Here is a 19,967-nt window from a genome sequence, read left to right on the forward strand (position 1 = left end):
CAACATTGTAACAGTTCCCTTATATCCCATCCCTTTCCTGAAAGATGTCACCCTCTAAACTCGAGTAAACCGCGAGTAATCGGTTTTCCACCTTACTAACCATAGTGTTAGGAAAATTATTTATGTATGGTTTTAAAACATATATTTAAGAATTCGGCTCCTTTAAACTAATGTAACTGAGCCTGTAAAAATAAACGATTTATATAAAAAAAAATAAGTAGATTCCATGTTTATATTATTTTTTTATATAAAAATATTATGTTTAGAAAATCATCCACAAAGGTGGACAGTGAGTTCGATACAGCATCACTATGTGTCAAACTTTGTTTAAATGAAAAAAGAACTTCCTGATAAATTGTTCAAAAAATATCAGAGGGTTGTTTTGAGATATAAAAGTTTAAAATATATCTTTGAATTAGATTTTTATTGATGTATTAAAAATGTAATTTTTTTCTAAATAGTTATTACCTAAATTCATAAATTTTTAATTCTAAATTAATTTTCTAACAAAATTGGCGCACATCTTGGTCTTATCCGACATATGGATATCGAGGTACGATTTTGTAAAAAAAATCAATGATTTTGAAAAGCCCTTTTACAAACCCACTCGTTATTTTGGTCAACTGTCATTTTATATATAAGGTTTAAAAATTTGAGAGAACCGCATCAAAATTTGGTTTGGCACAGAATTGCTTTATAATGATAAAGATTGATCATAAATTGTATTTCTTCTTGTTTTTCTTAATTTAAAACTGGAGAAGAAGAATGGAGTTATTCTTCATAACCATAATTGTGGTACATACTCGAACTGTTTGTTTTATTTACTATGGCGTACTTGTAGGGTATGTACGTAAATATGTTAAATTCAAACTTACTGGCATTGAAAGTACACGTAAATAACGCGCCCATCGACTATTTTCGTTTTCAAGAATTTTGAAACGCCAATTATAAGCAAATTTCCCCATCCAATACTACTACAGGATGCCATAATATCATAAGTAAAAGTGAGAAAATGATGAATGTTCTTCAATCTCATAATTGGCGCAATTCACATTTTCGCTACAAAAGAAAAAATGTGATGAAGAAAAATAACCGACGAATCTAAATTGGGAAGCATTTCCGACTTTTGCCTTCTGAAGTCTTTCAGAATAAAGAGGAATAAACGCCATTCCAACAGAGGGCAGAAATGCTCTGCAGTCGAAATCAATTTCTCCAATTGACAGCCAGATCGGAATAGAGAGAGAGAGAGAACAGGAGTTGAAACGCAATACTTCTTCGACGGAGAAAAAAAATCGGAAGGCGCATCTCGCAGATGAGGGTCGCTTAATTTGTAAGATTGCGATTTGAATAATGAGCAAAAGTAGCAATTGAAACGCGTGCGACAGTTTGAGAACATCTCAGCGCGAATAACGATGGTACTGAGTGAGGGTCGTTCATTATTGAATCATAAATCATAGAAAAAACATTCGTGTTGAAAAACAGATTTTCCAGGTTCTCTGATTTTTTGTCGCGATTTTTTTCCTGTCTCTTATTGGGAGGGTGGTTGTGGAGGGCTAGGTTTTTTTGTGAAGTGTTTTTTCTCACAGTTTTAATTTTCATTTCGCTGTCGTCATCTTGACAAATTGTGAGCATGGCGTAGTTCACGTTTCCATTTTTAATAATATTTTTTATGACGTTTGTATGGAACGAACCTGTCACAATAGGGGGTCATTTTTTCATTTGGCATCGCACGTTCAGTGGACAGTGGCTGAGACTTGTCTTAGATTTTAATTAACGGCCCTTTTGATTAATTAGTTTTGCAACATTTGATTTCGTTAGGAAATTATAAATGAATTCAAGTTACATCATCCAGATTGCTCATAATTTGCATCAAATCGATTGATTCTATCAAGTGGAACGGTCTCAACATGTGTCGCATGACAAATTTTGCTCAATAAATTGCATAGCGTTTGAGGTATGCACTTTGCAAAATATATAAAATATTGTCTATATTTTAGTTCCGCATAATATGCTTCCAATCCGTAGCGATTGAAGGCGCGCGAAGATCGATTTAGATTTCACGCCGATTTTATTTCCTCCCCGTCTATTTTGAATATTTTTTGCATGCCTAATTTCGCTATCTAATACTGGGGGAAAATAGGGACACCAATTAGGAAGGGTTGTTAGTTCAATAGATCATTGCATCGGATTAATATTTTCTGGTTCGATTTCAACATACTTTCTGATGATATTGAAGTCTGCTAATTATACTAATAAAATATATTAAAAAGTGTGTGTAGTATGAGGAGAACTTTATTCAGAAAATTTTATCTTATGTATGGGTCTAAATTTTGTATTTTTGGAAAAATGCATTGTTTGGCTATCAAAAATTCTACGTAACAATCGGTCAAAAATGCGGTGTCTTCATCGCATAACACACTGAACATGGCTCCTCTATTCTAATAGTACGGGAATAACAATTACAATGGGTACCATACCATTCGACGATAAATTCGGTATTCGCGAAACAACCAATATCGAACGATATTATCTTTCGATATCCTCGAAGCGGTTGCTGCCTCATGTACCATCGTTTCATTGGCTCTGTAACGGGCAAACATTTTCTGGGTTGGAATTGAAAATTGTGTTACAGCAATAAAATGACACCGTTTGAATCTCGGTTGTTTGGGTATGGATAAAAACAAACGCTTCGTCGACCAACCAAGTGATTCTCCGGTATCACTTCGGCGCAATCAGAGCAATGGAAATCTGAAAAATATGGTAATAAAGGTATCAGTTTTTACTACTTTTACATATGTGTCGAAGAGAGAAAAATGAGAAAATTTCATTTTGTTTTTTCTTATCGCGCATTGTTACACTGAAAACGAAATCCAAGTGAGTTTACCTTTTGCAGGTTTGAATTATTGATTGGCTTGAAATGTTTTGGAATTAATTTTCATCAACTATCCCAACTCTAAAAACTATGTCAAATGTTAATGAAACGCAACCCTTTGATTTTTTCGTTCAAATGAAAAATGATTACGTTTACTTAAAATACAACATCATTGATCAATTCTATTATAACATAACATGAGGTTTTCGAGTTTATTGAATTTTATTCAGATTTGTTCGATAAATATATATACAGCCATTCCATGCCAAACTGATATAGTGGTTCTTAAATTTTCGTGAACAGTTGTAGTTTTTTTTTTCTTTATCGCAAAATATAAGACCAGTATTTTTTTAATTTTTCTTTAAGAGTGGCCATTTTCATTTTAGGGTGTTCCGAAAAATGAACTTTTTCCCCTTTTTTCCAAAAATGACTTTTTTCAAAAAGTCATAACTTTTGAACTATTGGACCGATTCAGGTGATTGATATATCAAATTGAACCAAACAACTAGTTTTTTTTGTTTTCGTGATTTTTTATTGTATTTGTTTTTTTTCAGTTTACATGATTAAAGATAGAGAGCGTATTTTATATTTTTTCTTGAGAGATAAGGTTTTTTTACATAACATATCCAAAAATCAGAGATGTGAATTTTTGTTTGTTTTTGAGTTATGTTTAACTTGTTTTTAGTCTTCGTTCAATGTTCACATGCCACAGACTAGATCTATGCGACTAGTATCCAAATTTTTCGCAAGTAGAATTTTCCAAAAGAAAGGTCATTGGTTTTTATTCGATTATATGAATCGGTCCAGTTGTTAAAAAGTTTTGAATTTCTAGAAAGTCATTTTTGGAAAAAGGGAAAAAATGATTTTTCGGATTATCGGTTAGCTTTGGAAAATCATAACTCAAAAACGACAAAATACACATCTTTGATTTTTGGATATATTCTGTAATGAACGAAGATGAATAAGAAGAAGAAGAATGATTTTTTTAAATTTTCTGTATTGTTGATTTATGATTTATGATTTATGATTTATGATCGGTACAATACTGGAAGGATAATGGATTGTTCGTAGACAGAGATTGTGCTTCAGTGACTGAGTCGATTTGCAGTTGGTTAAAAGTATAATCGAATTGTTATCATGTGCGTGCTTTAAAGTCAGTCTAAAGAGCAGTATGCTATCTATGGTGAGGATAAGGTACGTGGTCCCGCTCATCGCTGTAGTATCACTGGCATCATCAGTCGTCAAATGTTTTCGCTATAAAAAGTGCACTGCCACATAAAAAATTCTGAAAATCCCTGGCCTAGAGTAAAAAGTTGGATCTCGCTGAAGGAAACTTTCATTCTTCGTAGCACACTCGATTGGTAACTGGCTGGACGGGCCTCGGCGGTGGATAGAATGCCTTTCTCAAGGCATTACTGAGGAAGAGTAATTCAACAGGAGTTTGGAATGAAATGGAGAAGTTGAAATTCTCTTTAGTTCAACAAGTAGGAAGGAAGGCAAACTTTCAGTATCGTTCTGTATTCGAAGCAATGCACGTCGCTTATTCTTCTTTGTTTGTGTCATCACATGTCTTCGTTTCGGATTGAGCTGCGGACACGACCAAATTACTCACTCGCGGATGTATCTTGTATTGCAATCATTACATCAAACTGACGCCATTGCATCAGGTTTTAAATTACACAATTGTGTGGGAAATCAACAATTGTGTGCTTCGTTGGTGCCTTTTACATTGCATCAATGCATCTAACTGCCGCTATGGCGAATCAGGCGTTAAGGTTGCGCGCCAAATAATTATTTGGGGAATATCAAGCTAGACCATCGTGAATGTTTTGCTGCAATGTTATGAGTCATTTGGATTCGTGTGCCAGTCGCAAAACTGTCTTCAACAAGTATGTCATTTGACCTAATCTTTAACATAATAAAGCAATCCAACCTATTTCGAGGTTAAATCGAAATTAACAGGAAGAGTTTATTTCGTTTATTTAGTCATCAACAAAGTAAATGTCGTCCTGAAATTTGGTATGTAATTTGGTTTTACTTGCCAGTAGAAAAACTTTCTCCACTAATGATGGCAACTGCGCTTATCTCGAGAATGAGAAAGTAATGCAACTTTTATAGAGGCCAATAATATTAACAGAAACGTTTCTTTTGAGAAGAGCGCAAAATGAAAATATCGCAGCATTCTAAAAAATATCCGAAGTTATACACAAGCAATTTGAACACCAACAATAACCCTATCGCGCACAACATTGAGTCACACTCGTGGTGTACTTGCATAACGCTCAGCAGAGTAGTGAAATCACTTACGTTATGACATATTAAATGATACGCTAAGGGATTAAAGTTCCAAATACAGTAAGTTACATTAAATTCGACATGCTGAGGCACCACTCAGTGTCCATTGGAGGCGTTTTTGATCTGTCATTGGACATTCGCGATTACAGTGATATAGTGTCGACGTCTGGTGGCGGCTTTGTTTTATTAGACTATAGGCTGCAAGCCCGTTATCCTTCTTAAATACTAGACATGGTAACAAACGAATAAAACTCAGCTTAAAAACTAAACATGGAAACACAAAAAACACATATCTACTTATACATTTAGTTGCCCTCTTAAAAATAATCTTAGTCTTCTTCGAATTTCTTCTGTTGTCATATTTATAGAAATCACTTCTTGGAGCATATTAAACTCACGCATGAATCTAGTTGTAGGTTCGTGCTGAGTATAATTTCTGGACCTCAGGGGTGGAGCAAACACCCTAAGGCGGCGAAGAGAAACGAGGTTGATTTTTCCCCTGTTTTTACAATTTACAAAAGAATGTGATATCCGCGATTCTGTGTAGACACAGAAACACAGAATCGCGGATATCAGTATCCAGGTTTACCAAACAGCAGAGATCTTCGTATGCTGGCAGGTGTTCTCCTCTCCATGCTAGATTCCTCAGCGCAAACTTCAGGAACTTTTTTTTTGTACATTCTCTAATATTTGGATATGCAGATCGTATTGTAGTCGCCATACCACACTCGCAAAGTCAAGTTTGGACCGTACAAGGCTGGTATATATCCTCAGAATTACATGGGGATCGGTGAATTCTTGCCCAAAGCGACGGGTGAGAGCAAATAGTTGCAACGCTTCCTTGACTATTCGTTCTAGATGGAAGTTAAACGTGAGGAATTGATCGATTACCACGCCCAAGTCTTGAACATACTCTACTCGTTGAAGATCCGTACACCCCAGCTTATAGTCGAAAGTTATCGACTGAGCTCTCCTGGTATAAGTAATAACGGAGCATTTGTTGGGGTTTACACTCAGTCCGTTGGTCTCGACAAATCTCCCAAAATTGATCAAGTCTTGCTGAAGCCGATGACAATCATCGATGTGTTTCACGGGTAGGAAAATCTTCACATCATCCGCGTATATAAGCACTTTTGCGTTGGTCAAACAAGATGGCAATTTATTCTTCACCATGACAAACAGAATAGGCCCCAAATGACTACCTTGCGGAACTCCATTAACAACATTTTTCCGTCAATGCCGAAATCAGCTACCGCGCGCATTATACTATCTATTTCTACCATATCGAAAGACTTGCTCATGTCTGTATGAATACAGTCCACCTGATACCCTTTGGATATATAATCCGTGACGGTACAGCAAAATTCGCACAAGTTTGTCACAACTGACTTTCCTTTTAAGAACTCATGCTGTGTTGCTCAAACACGGGCAATAATCGGTTCATAAAGGTGGGAGTAAACATTTCGCTTGCAACGACCCGGTAGTTTCCGGCATCTGAGCGTGGGCCCATCTTATGGATTGGAGTAATGTGCGAAATTTTCCACAGCGGCGGGAAGTAACCGGACGAGAGCGAAGAATTGAATAGAGTAGTCAGAGGTTCAACAAGTTCATCCTTGAACTCTTTCAGATGTTTTGTGGGGAGTCTATCTGGTCCTGCTGATTTACCCGAATCCAGATCCGATAGATCTTGTTTCACTTCACGTTGCGAGAGATCCAACGAGTCAACGATTCTGTTGATTGAAGAGTTGACGATACTCGGTGGTCGTTTTGATAAACGCTCTGAAAATACTCCGCAAAGAGATTGGCAGTTTCCTGTCCACAAGTCGAAGATCGATTACTGTAACTTATTACCTCTGGAATCCCACAATTTTTTCGTCTACTTTTCACGAACTTCCAGAAAAATTACGGGTTTTCCTTTTTTTCCATTCTGGATCCCAGTGATGTACACTTGATACGCTTCTCTGTGTAACACTTTGAACGATCGCAGGAGCTGTTTGTAAGAAGCAACATTTACCGGGGTTAGATTCTTATGCTTTTTTTCAGCGCGTTTTTCATTAAGAACTAGAATGAGAGCCGATAAAAACCATTCTGGCTACGAGGTTGTCGATCTCGAGTAGTGTCTGTAAAAAGGGGCAAACCTTGCGAAAATTGTGAACAGCACGAAATACAGCGACATAACGTTGAAGTCGATACTGTTGCATACAACCGTAGAACATTCGAGTCCGCAGTGAAAAACATCGAATGAATTAAGGAACTGAAACATTGGTGTGGCGTGATGTGTTTCTTCATATCGTTCAAAATCATCTGACGATATGAAGATGTCATTCCGCGAAACACCCCATAGTGCTTCCTTTACCGCGACGTTGGTTGGGTCCATTAAGTTGAGATTTAAGTGCCTTCTGGATCTCCCAACTTCCATTTCGCGTAGTGTATTAAAAGCGATCGTAATTTGCATAGCAAAGTGGTGAATTTCGTGCTTAATAATCGAGTCCGTCACAGCAACTTGACATGATTCGGTGTCAGTGGTGTCCAATAACTTACTGTATCGCCCATCTTATTTGCAACATAAAAATGCCCTCGAGTTGCATACTCGCAACTCTATTGACTTGCCTATATTTGCAATGTCGATTACCTTGGTTTTGGAATCTCTGTTAGGGAACAAATTTCGGTGGTAACAAAAACTCCCCCTACTTTCATGTGTTTGCTATGTCAATTTCCCCCAGGCACCTTGGTTTTAAAGTTTGTAGTTTCATAAAATATATAATTTTATTCATTTTCACTGTAATGAATTGTTATGGAGTGCCCAAATTAATTGATACAAAACTCTCGTAAATCTATCAGAAAATGACTGGATCGTTTCCTGATATCCTTGCAAACATTCAATTTTCCCTGATTTTTTTTTAAATGATCCTGATTTTTCCTGATTTTTTAACTTTTCCCATATCGCAATAAAATTTATCCGTAATTAACTTACTGGGATCCCTACCAATGTTTTCCAGGTTGGAAATGAGAAGTTAGGCTATATTATATAGCCTACACAAAAAGTTCTCTGGTCCGTCCTTGTATAACGCTTATTCTTTCATTCGTTCATTATCTCTTTCGAAACGATTCGTGTTATCGAAGGTACAGTGTCGGAATTTATTAATGTTTCAGGTTAACGCGATAGAAAGATACTCCATCAGATTAGCATGAGCTTGAGCTTGAGCTTGGGTAGACTGTACAATTCGTAGTTGCTCTCCGTGATTGACCTGAACCAACCAAATTGCACAAAGAACACACAGAATGACGCTTGGGACTAGCAAATCATTCTCGTTGTGCAATTTTCGGTGATTCGAGCTTTAAATTGTCAATAACGACGCCGGCCACGTCCTTACAGTCACCAGGGGAAGGGAAGGAATGCTAGTATGATATTCGCCGCCCGAAGGCCAGAAGAGTCGCCTCTATAGCGTGGTTCCCTAGCGTTTATCATGGAAGGGATAGTTGTTAGTGGGAATGGTTAGGAAAATCAGGATTCACTGCGGTAAGTGATGTGATTCTAAAAACGTTAACTCTCAACTATTCGGCGAAATGAGATTTACATAGATATTTTTCCTGACCTTAGAAGGTCAGAAATAAACTTCTTTAAAAACTCTCGATCTATATATTTTTATTATATCGCGGTTATTTTTGGTAACCTGAGAAGGTCGCTAAAAACCTTTTTAATATTCCTCTAATCGACGATATATTCTTAACCTGAGAACCTTAACCTACAACATTTTTTCTCACAACGTTTTTAAAACTTTTTCCTACGACCGCCAATAATTCATGATGTAATCGTACAATTCATGCAGCTGACCCTGCAACGCCTTGGTTGTGGTTAATCTTTTTGCTTATAAATTAATCTAACTTCTCTCTCTCTCTCTCTTCCAAACGTAACACGTTCACTGAACATATGTTATTCTATCTTCACGCTATTTTCGCATTTTCGCATTGGTGCTACTACATGCTACGTTCACTACAGAAATCACCGTTAATTCCACTAACAGCAACAGACACTCTTTACGAAAACAAAACTAAAGCGATGTAATCTAAATTTACTCTACAAATGCACATGCCAATTGGCTCAACATCTTATTTCATAATATAATCACGAACGAACACCGGAAAACTCACCAGGTGAAAAAACAAGGTATAACAAGCCACTTTATACATTTGGGGTCGTTAAAATCTTTGATGTCAAGTTACACAAAAACTTTTCTTATGAGCATCTCTACATATCTTTTCTTGACTCATGAACTTTATTTTAGAGAGCGGCGTTGTGATGGAAACAGTGAGCAAATAGTAAGTGAGCGGAAAAAAACGATCCCTAATCAAAACTCCCTGCCTCTCACAACCACACATATATAGAAAAAAAGAGAAGAGGAACAAATTGTCCCAGGAATGCTATGATGACGTATAATACTACCATCACTTTGTTAGAAAATATAAATAATAATTTATATTTAATATTTTTATTTAGAAAATAAAAATAATAGTAATAGTTAAACAGTTAAACTTAGCTGGATAGTATGAATCGTATTAAGGGGACCGCAGGGCTCCTCATCTTAGTGATAATATCACTGCTGTTCGTCATATGTGCTCATGTTGAGCAAGTGTTGCGTACACTTTAGAGAGCATCATTATGACACACATATACACATTGAATTACGCAAGATAGAGAGGAGAATAACAATACAGAGGAACGCGAACGAAGATGACGCGGAACTTTCCTGCCGCTAGCACTTTACATGAAGAAATTCGGCATTTTAATTTCTGCTAAAGCATTCTTCATTACATCACCATCCTAATTTCGCAACATGCTATGCGCCACATCACAAAAACAAAAATACGAAACTAGAATAAACCGACAGTAGACGCGCACATATTTTACTTCATGAACATGAGTACCGCTAGCAGAGAAAAACAAATGAAAAAAAATCTTCCATCCTTTTCAAATTTCACGATTTTCACCGATTTTCGAATCTCTGGCCAATCGACAATTCACGTTCACTAATTATACCGTACAACAGGTTTAACCGAAACACGATTAAACAGGTCGGACGTGGCAAAAATAACAAACAAGCGCGGAGCGAGAAAAAAAACACGTCCATACCCGACGACGGTCCGATCCTTCACTCCGCTTAATATTTTACAGTTATTCAATTGTTTATCTGATGGAAAATAACATTTTATTAATTGCAATAGATGCGTAGAAATATTCCCTATCAGTTGATTTTTGCGGATAAAAATGTAAAACTAGACCGTTCAGGTTGGGTGTTAGAAGACTAATCATCGATACTCCATCAGATTAGCATGGATCATTTACTATAATTTAGGTGAGTGAAATGAACTACCATTAGCTAACCCCAAAGCCGGACTTCACCCGAAGAAAGTCATACTCTGTGCATGGTGGGATTGGAAAGAAATTTTGTATTATGAGCTCGTACCAACTAATCAGTCAATAAACTCCCACAAGTACGGGGAAAAATTAAAGGCAGCGATCCAGGACAAACTTCCATATGAGGAAAGATTGGAAAATGAAATTGTGCATATGACATTGAATAAAAGTATGTCTGCCTACAAGAAATCTTTTGTTTTCCCAAAAATTAGCTCGATCTTTCGGGACAACCAAATATGAGTTATCCTGATTCCTTCCTGATTTTTGAAAATTATAGTTGGCAACGCTGCTGAACAATAATTTACAATGTACAAATGAAAACTTGCATCTTCAATTTCGACCAATCAGAAGGAAGTATTTCCGTTTGTAGATTTTTGGTTGTTTGGTAGTTAGTTTCATATAATATAAGTTTCATATAATATAATGCTCAGATAGTTTGATGCAAAAATCTCGTTAATCCATCAGGAAAAAAACTGAGCAATAATTGTAAGTACATGAACCGACGCTTGTGTCGTTAATTTCGACCAATCAAAACTGGGTATGTCCGTTAAGATAGGGGTTGAGATTGTTCAATTGTTAGATAGTTAGTTTCATGACATATATTACTTAATTCAATTAAAAAAAATTGTTATGGAGTGTCGAAATTGATTGACGCAAGAATTTCATCAATCCATCATGAAATGACTGAGCGTTTAAAATTGGACATTTTTCACGATGCGATCGATTTTCGTTTTTCAATTTAAATCCCCAATGTGTTCCCGAAAGACGTAATCCTACGTCAAAAATTAGCAAAAATGGTATGATTTTCCAGGTCAGAGTCCCCCATTGAGTCGCAAATACAGTGAGACCCCGATTATACGCGAGCGGGTGATCCGCCTTCCCCGAATTTGTCGGCTCATGCACTTTTGTTTTGGTCATGGCTTTCACATTATCTGATGTACTCGACCTAGTAGATGGATAGTTTGATCATTTATGTATTGATAAAGCATAGTTTTCATCCGAAATATCTTTTTTTTCGTGTTTGGAACTCATTTTAGTCTTTTATAGCGTTATCCGCGATTTCCGTTTTCCGCGGTGAGCTAGCCCGACTATTTCACGGATAATCGGGGTTCTACTGTATTTCTATTCTCTTTACCTTTCTTCCATGTCTATCTTATCACCGATACGTTAGATGACGTCTCTGTTTCTCTGACTTCTGCACAGGAAAGCACAGAACAAACGTATGGGAAAATAGGAATGTTAACAATTTTGGCCAATTTAAGCTATTTAAGGACTGAGGAAACGTTGTGTATGGGATATCAAATAAATACTAGAGGAATTTTTTACCCATTTAGATGTTTTCGGTTGTGAAAATTTCAGTCGAAATTTGTAGATATCATTTTGATTTTGTTTAAATTAACGTTATGTTAATCAAGCAAATTGAATGGTATTTACAATTGAGCTAAACAAAATTCGTAATATTAAAACAGGATAAAAAATATTGATTGCTTTCACCGGCCATTGTTTGTGATGTAATTTTTTAATTTTCAGTACTTTGATTTTGCTGTGTATCGGCTAGCACAATTTGCATCGGTAGGATCGTAAAAAATATCAAAATCAAAAACCACACACACTTTTATGCGCGTTATATTGCTTCAGTACCGCTTTGAAAACAAAACCCCAACATCTTTCTCGGCAAAGGTTACGGCGGGGGTGAAGGTATATCGGTTATTGTTATTATGATTGCCGCACATCCTGATATTGTCATTTCTCTATTTAGGCTGCGAGACTGCGAGTGTCCCAGCGATTGGGCCCCACCGGTTTGGTTCGAACGGTGTGCATTGCTCGTTTCCGCCCAAGAGGAAAAAGGTGGTAAAAACGAAAGAACGGGAGGAAAAAGGATTCATGATTGTTGATTCCCACATCCCACATGCGGAGTCAAATCCGACTCGGTTAAGGTGTAGCGGTGTAACTCATACGATGTTTTTATAACTTGAAAGCCTGTTACCACAGTACCGCTTTAGAAGCATTGATCCTATGAACATAATCAGGGGATTGATTTTTCGCATTGCTGTAGCAGCGAATACAATCACTTTTATGTCTTGTTTTCGACAGAGAGCGGGTTACATAATTGGTTTTACTTTTTATTGACAATATACAGCACTGATTGAAAACAATGTTAAATTAGAGGCGCTTATGGTTAATTATAACTTCAAGGGGAGGCTTTATGGAGTCAGTAAAATTCAGTTTTCGGATCTCCCTAAATGAGTACATGAGTATGTACTCATAAATTTTATTTATTAAATCGTTTATTTTTACAGGCTCAGTTACATAAGTTTAAAAGAACCAAACTCTTAACTATATTTTAACTAGAATATATCAACATGTTTCCTTAATTCTATGGTTAATAAAATAGGAAACCGATTACTCGCGGTCGACTCGAGTTTAGAAGGGTGACACATTTTCAATAGGAAAAGGATGGGATGTAAGGAGATTGTAACAATGTTCACACTCATACTCACATTCTCATTCACACTTACACTTCACACTCAATTCTTAAAACTATGCTTACATCTAATATGTATTACAATTCAACTTATTCTAATGGAAGGGAATCGATAGCTCGCAAAGGACGAAAAGGAGGGGAAAAGGATGCAAGAACAATCACACTCGAAGATCGATAGTTTTGAGGAAAACATATATTTGGGACATGTAATCAAGATCTAGCCGAGCCAGCACATCTCTCACCGGCACATTGGGCTGCCTTCCTCCGGCCCGAAGAGAGTTTTCTAAACTCAATCTGGCAACAACATACCCCTCGCACGACCAAACAACGTGTTCGATGTTGTGGTAACCTTGGCCACAAACACAGATATTGCTGTCGGCAAGATTAATACGAAAGAGTAGTGCATTTAACGAACAGTGATTGGACATGAGCCGAGAGAAGGTACGAATAAAGTCCCGCCTCAAGTCCAGACCTTTGACCCATGGTTTAAGGCTAACCTTAGGGATGATCGAGTGAAACCACTTGCGTTGCCAGTTAACGATGGTATTTTTCCGGACTAAAGATAAAAAATCATTGAAGGCGATTTGACGCTGATAAATGTCGCCTTCAATAGCACCCACCTTTGCTAATGAGTCAGTCCTCTCATTACCCGGAATTGAGCAATATGAAGGGACCCAGACATAGGTAATGACATAACAGCGTTTGGATAAAGCACTCAAAATTTCTCGTATTCTCTCAAGGAAGTACGGCGAGTGCTTTTCCGGCCTCACTGAATGGATAGCTTCGACAAAGCTAATACTATCCGATACAATGTAATAGTGTTTAATAGGTCGTGAGGCGACGCTGTCCAGCGCCCAATGAATTGCTGCCAATTCAGCAATATACACTGAGCAAGGAAACTGAAGACTGTGGGAGGTGCTGAAAATTTCGTTGAACACTACAAATCCTGTGGACTCATTCATAGAGGACCCATCAGTAAAGTACATATTATCACAATTGATACGCCCATACTTTGCAATGAAGATCGTAGGAGCGATACCCGATCGAAGATAATCTGGAATGGATTGGATTTTCATGGATTTTCTCCTTCATGAACTGATCAAAATGTACAGAGGAATTGATGTAGTCAGGAAAACAAACACGGTTGGGAATATACAAAGAAGGATCAACCTGCATGGAGATGAATTCATGGTATGTACTCATGAATCCGGAGTGGAAACAATTATCGTTGATGATCAAAGTATCATTGAAATCAAATCGTCTTAGAACATTGCAGAGTGCAATGTAGAAATTTATCGAATCGGCTACGGCGCCGTCCGAAATTTTACATACGGACAAATATTCATTGATCAACATTTTAATCGCAACACTCTCAATGTCTTAAATTTGTGAAAATAAATGATAATAATAATAATAATAATAATAAACATTATTCAAACTGACATAGTGTCATTTTTTGGCTTAAAAAAGTTGTCCAAAAGTGTCCTGATTAATCTTAAAGTGCTCGAATGCAAAGTAAATAGTTTTGAACTTTCGCTCCACTTCTCACAAATTCACAATCCAACTGAAGAGATTTCATAACTTGGGGCCCTCATTGACCATCTTTGTGTTGTTACAGAATAACTACGTCCACGCAACAATCATCAGCGATGGAGATCGATCCACAGTCGAAATAAGATCGATTCATCCATTCAACTGCTCTGCTCTGCAAGGCACATCGGGCTGCTGTTCTATAAATAACCTCAACAATGATCAATCAACTGTCTCCGCTGTCCGGTGGTCTAACTGGATAATGGAAGATCAGAAGGAATACTCTTACGCCTAAATGGCTACTGTGTAAATGTACCATATGCAAATGGTATAGAAGGAATACTCTTACGCCGAAAAATGGCAACTGTGTAATGTGCTAATTACAGATATGATAAACATGTGACATGTACACGATTAAAATTCGACTCTGTTACAGCTAAAATGCTAATGAACCTAAAATATATAAAATGGGACTAAATAAAAAAAGAGATTTAAAAAGTGATGTTTTCCCGGTCATATGAATAACGTTTTGCAATAAATTATGGTACGGTTACATTTTTTATTTACTCAACGCGCGTCCAAGTTATCTCACTCTCCACAGACCGAGTTCCGTACTTTTTTTGTCTATCGTAGTAATCAAGCTTTACGAACTCTACATCACAAAGACAGATTCAATTGTGCCCAGCCTCCGTTCTGTAGAAGATCACGTAATAAAAATATACATTCAAATCCCTGCCTGGATCTAAAATAAACATTCCATCTCTCAATGCGCGATCATTACTCAGCCGGTTGCCGGCCCAGCTTGGTTACAGAGATGTGAAAAGTAGTTCATTCAAAACGTGTGGTAGCATTCACGGCTAATGGGTTCCGCTTCATTCATATACCTGGTCGTGGCTGAATTGAAGTGTAGAAAATTTTAGTTGAAAATTATTGACTCCCTACGGAGCGAGCGAGAGTACGTTTGTCATTCATTCATCTTTTTTCCATCCTTCATTCTTTTGGTAGCTTAAGCAGACTGCTCTTCGGTGCAATCCCTATTTTCGACGCAGGTCGGTCGGAATGGATAGGAATAGATTTGCCGAGGAGCGAGGGAAGCACGACCGGCGCGGGGAGAGCATATTCCGACACACACAACACAATAATGAAAAAGTTGACACAAATGAAAAAGGTGTCCAAAGTCGTTGATGTTGGGATCCTTTTTGTTCGTTGAAACTCATCCGGCTCACGTTGTACCAATGTTTGACTTCTGAATAGGCGGGCTGCAATGATTTGCTTCCTCATGGGAAACCTGGGATGCTTGGGGAGTGTTTTGCTATTTTTTTAAAAGTCAGAATGACTCATGTGACTCAAGTAAATGTCAGTATTAAAGAAGATTTTTTAGAATACCCCAAGAATGCGTTTGAATAAACGGTTGTTGCAGATGTTATTTTTTGTTAGATTCAAATTTTTTGATTTTTATAACGTATTTTAGCCTTCATTAAACGAATTTCAAAACGCACGCTCGACGTATGATTTCAGATATGAAACCAGCTCAATGCTTTCAAATACTTTTCTGAACCATTACTTTCTTCGGTTCCTTTTTCTAATCTCTTTATTGTCATCCTGCTGCTGATAGGATTCGATCTTCCTCCATTCACTCACCTCCTGACTGCATAGAAATTTATGCTTTGTTTGGCAATCCCACCACCTTCCACACTGCCAGGCAATCATTAGCCATAATTATAATGCCCATTGTGCGAAGCCTAAGCAAGCACGAAGCTGTATGATACCGGATGTCCTCTCGGAAGGAAAAAAAAGTTATGTTGGAATGGAAAGGTAAAAATATACACACAATCACAGCAAATCCCTTACTACACAGCTATGGGAGTCTGAAACGTGGGATTAATATTGTTCATCGTAGGAATTTTGTTTCAACATATTGCAGGCATTTTAATCGAATCGACAAATAATTCGATTCAATCAATTTCTTGCGTTTGAGTGTCAAAGACTGTTCGCAGCGTCCAACATTTCGAAAGTGAGCTTACATTCTATATCAACGATTATGATGGAATGAGGGAAGTTTTCATTTCCTGATAGAAGAAGAAAAAAAGGTTGGCCCAATATAAATATCCGAGCCAAATATGAGATATAATTAATAGGGTTCCGTTATTTATTATTATTTAATGACGACAAATAAAGACACAATTGATATTGAGCGATTGCGAACAATGCCATGAAAACGGTTCCCTATTCCCTCATCCCTTGAGCACTTTTCTCACCAATTGCTTTCCTTCTTCGGCAAGTAGGTATCGTTTTAGACTGCTCCTTTTTTCAGGAAATTTCATAAGGGTGCATTAATGGGGTGTACTAATTGATAACATCTAACTAAAGTGACTCCACAGGGAATGATTACACAGTTGTTTCTTGAAGTGAACTACGAAAAGTTTTATGATGATACTAAGTTCTCAAATCTTAATTGAACGCGAATTAATATTTATAAAAGTTTACTGCTATTCTAAGCACATACTATACTTTAAAATTGCTCTGCATTCTCTTTGCTCGTATTGATATTTTATGAAATTTAGATAAGCTAGCATAAAACACAGCTTCCTCTCGTCATCTAGCGCAAAACCGATTGCTCTTATGCACCGATATTGATCACTGCCGGAAAACGACGGATTTTTTTTCTCCCTATCTTAGTTTCCTCAGTCTTCTATCCAAAGTCTCTTAAACTGAAAGCATATGTAAAGTGACATCCATATTGGAGATGGTCGAGTCTGATCGCGTCGTCATTTATAGCGAAACTTACAATCTGATCGTTCCACGATTATTGGATCTGTTCACTTCTTTTCACAATTCGCAATGATGGCATTGCTTTGGTGGTACTAACGGACCTAGATCTTTCCCATCTAAACGTACGTCATTTTTATCGGCCATTAAGTAAACGCTTATTCTCAGTGTGAATGCAAGTCTGAGATATTTCTTTGATGAAAAATTCCCCGGTCAAAACAGGATATGAACTATGATATGTGTGACTAAGCAATTGGCTACGAGAGCGCAAAACTCGCAATGGTGTTTCTTTGATTTTTATAAAACTAGAAGATATGTTAAACTAACAAAAAAGATATATCGTTTTCTTCAATTTTGGGAAGCAGAAGCTTTTTCATCCCTTTCGTTTATTTAGGCTCATTAGCATTTTAGCTGTAACTGAGTCGAATTTTAATCAGGTAAATGTCACATGTTTATAATATCTATGATTAGCACATTACACAGTTGCCATTTTTCCGGCCTTAGAGTATTCCCTTCTATACCATTGCATATGGTACACACTTACACAGTAGCCATTCAGGCGTAAGAGTTTTTCCTTCTGTTCTTCCATTATCCAGTTAGACCGGACAGCGGAGACAGTTGATTGATCATTGTTAAGTTATTTATAGAACAGCAGCCCGATATGACTTGCAGAGCAGAGCAGTTGTATGGATGAATCGATCTTATTTTGACCGTGGATCGATCTCCATCGCTGATGATTGTTGCGTGGACGTAGTTATTCTGTAACAACACAAAGATGGTCAATGAGGGCCTTGAGTTTTGAACTCACGATCGATCGTTTACTAAGCGAACGCGCTACCAATGTGGCTACGGAGACCCCCAAACAGAAGCTTTTATTGATGATTTTTTATATTATTTTATCGTGAAAATGTTTCAGTTCGCAGGCGAAAGGGCACTAGCCGCTATTCAATCGAAGGATTCATCCGTTTTATTTCACCTAAAATAAGTTGCAGAAACCGTTGTTTCAAAGTAAAACGTGAAACATTGCAGTAGAAACTGCATTGAATGTACACTGAAGGCTGGTTATTGCTGCATACATGTCAAAATTTTTCAACCGAAGTATCGTCCGCAGTAAAGGGATCCTTCGCAATCGTGGAGGTGGCAGGTTAAGATTTAAATGATTTAAAATTTCAGGAGAATCGCCGCGTCCAGTGGGGGTATCCACAACAAAAATAGGCCTTTCTAGCGTTTTTCAGAGAACCCAAATGAATCAGCAAACAGCGGCTCTCGGAACAGGGGAGCTGATGAGGATTCTTTCTTTCTTTCTTTGTTTTTAAGAGGCTTTAAACTTTGAAGAATGATGATTGAGATACGGAAGCAGACGAAGTGCGTACCGAAAAACCACTTACCACTTTTCTTGTGCACAGGAAACATTTCGAATGTTTTCAGACGAATCAGCCCAGGAGATTGAATGTCTCAAAAATAAAGAATAAAAAAAAATTCGACTGTTTTCCTAAGCTCACGAAAAGTTACAGAAGCTAAAGAAAGCCGGAAAAGATGCAACAATTGTTTATGTACCTTTTCAAAAACAAAAATTAGTGATTAAAACAAAGAATTAAGAAAGGTGGTGTCCAAGACACGACCGCATTGTTAACGTGGGACTACGAAATAAAAACGGTGAGAAATAAATATTATAAAAATACAAGAATGAAACTCAATGAGTCGATGAATGAATCCTTTCACTGAGTGAGGGGTGCGAACGAGCTCTCTTCCAGCAAACAAAAATTAATAATCATTTCGCATTCGATAACTTTGAATGTTATGTTAGAATACATCGAATTTTTTTTAAATAACTCATTAGTTGAAAGTTTGGGTGAGCCTGAAAAGAATCGATAGATTTACGTGGTTTCTTAGACGCAATTGAAGATTGACTAATTCTTGTTCTCGCGAGAACAATACACAAGATTTGTGTCCTTGTTGCTGTTTAAGACGAGATTTTAACTACGCGGACATTCACCTTAATTCGCGATTCCGCCGACACCAGAACTTTGTGGATAACTAGAATTTCAAACGGATTATAGAAATGAAAAAAATCACTTCGGATTTTATTTCACGAATCTTATTTCACTGATAGCAACGAGATAACGTCCAGATCGGTGGCCGATTGGTACTAGAAATAGAGATCGAGGACTTTAGATACTGATACTTTATACCTTTTTTGTGAACTTTTACAATTTTTATGGTTTGTGCATTGGATCGTACTTGATTGATAATGGCGTTTTCGGCTTAATTTTTATAGTTAACTACAATGCAATTGTACAGGGTGGCGCATAAGTCACGCAACCAATTTGCACAGAAAAAAAATTCGTATAAAATAATGTCTTATGCGCCACCCTGTACGTAGCACACTCATCATCAATCGCGAATAATCTTCTGGTGCTAGCACGAGACGGCCCGAGACGATTACATATTTATTCCCCAACCACCGTTATCCGTTTGATAACGCATAAAATCAACAATTCGTACGTGTGATCGAATCATACACAACCAATCTCCACATAGCGATATAAAAACCAACGCGATACGTCCTATTTAGTATTTCTCTTCTGATGTTAGTCAGG

At 37.2% G+C, this 19,967-nt stretch overlaps 1 protein-coding gene across 1 annotated transcript in view; it reads left to right on the forward strand.

Moving 5' to 3' along the window:
• The first annotated feature begins 6,025 nt into the window (after positions 1–6,025).
• LOC129773942 (homeobox protein 10) overlaps positions 6,026–19,967 on the forward strand; it is a 123,622-nt gene continuing 109,680 nt past the window's right edge. Inside the window, exon 1 of the mRNA XM_055777618.1 lies at positions 6,026–6,261. Coding sequence (XP_055633593.1) covers positions 6,026–6,261 — 236 coding nt within the window. The remainder of the gene's footprint in view (positions 6,262–19,967) is intronic.

Source organism: Toxorhynchites rutilus, chromosome 3 (assembly GCF_029784135.1).
Source record: "Toxorhynchites rutilus septentrionalis strain SRP chromosome 3, ASM2978413v1, whole genome shotgun sequence".
Taxonomy (NCBI): domain Eukaryota; kingdom Metazoa; phylum Arthropoda; class Insecta; order Diptera; family Culicidae; genus Toxorhynchites; species Toxorhynchites rutilus.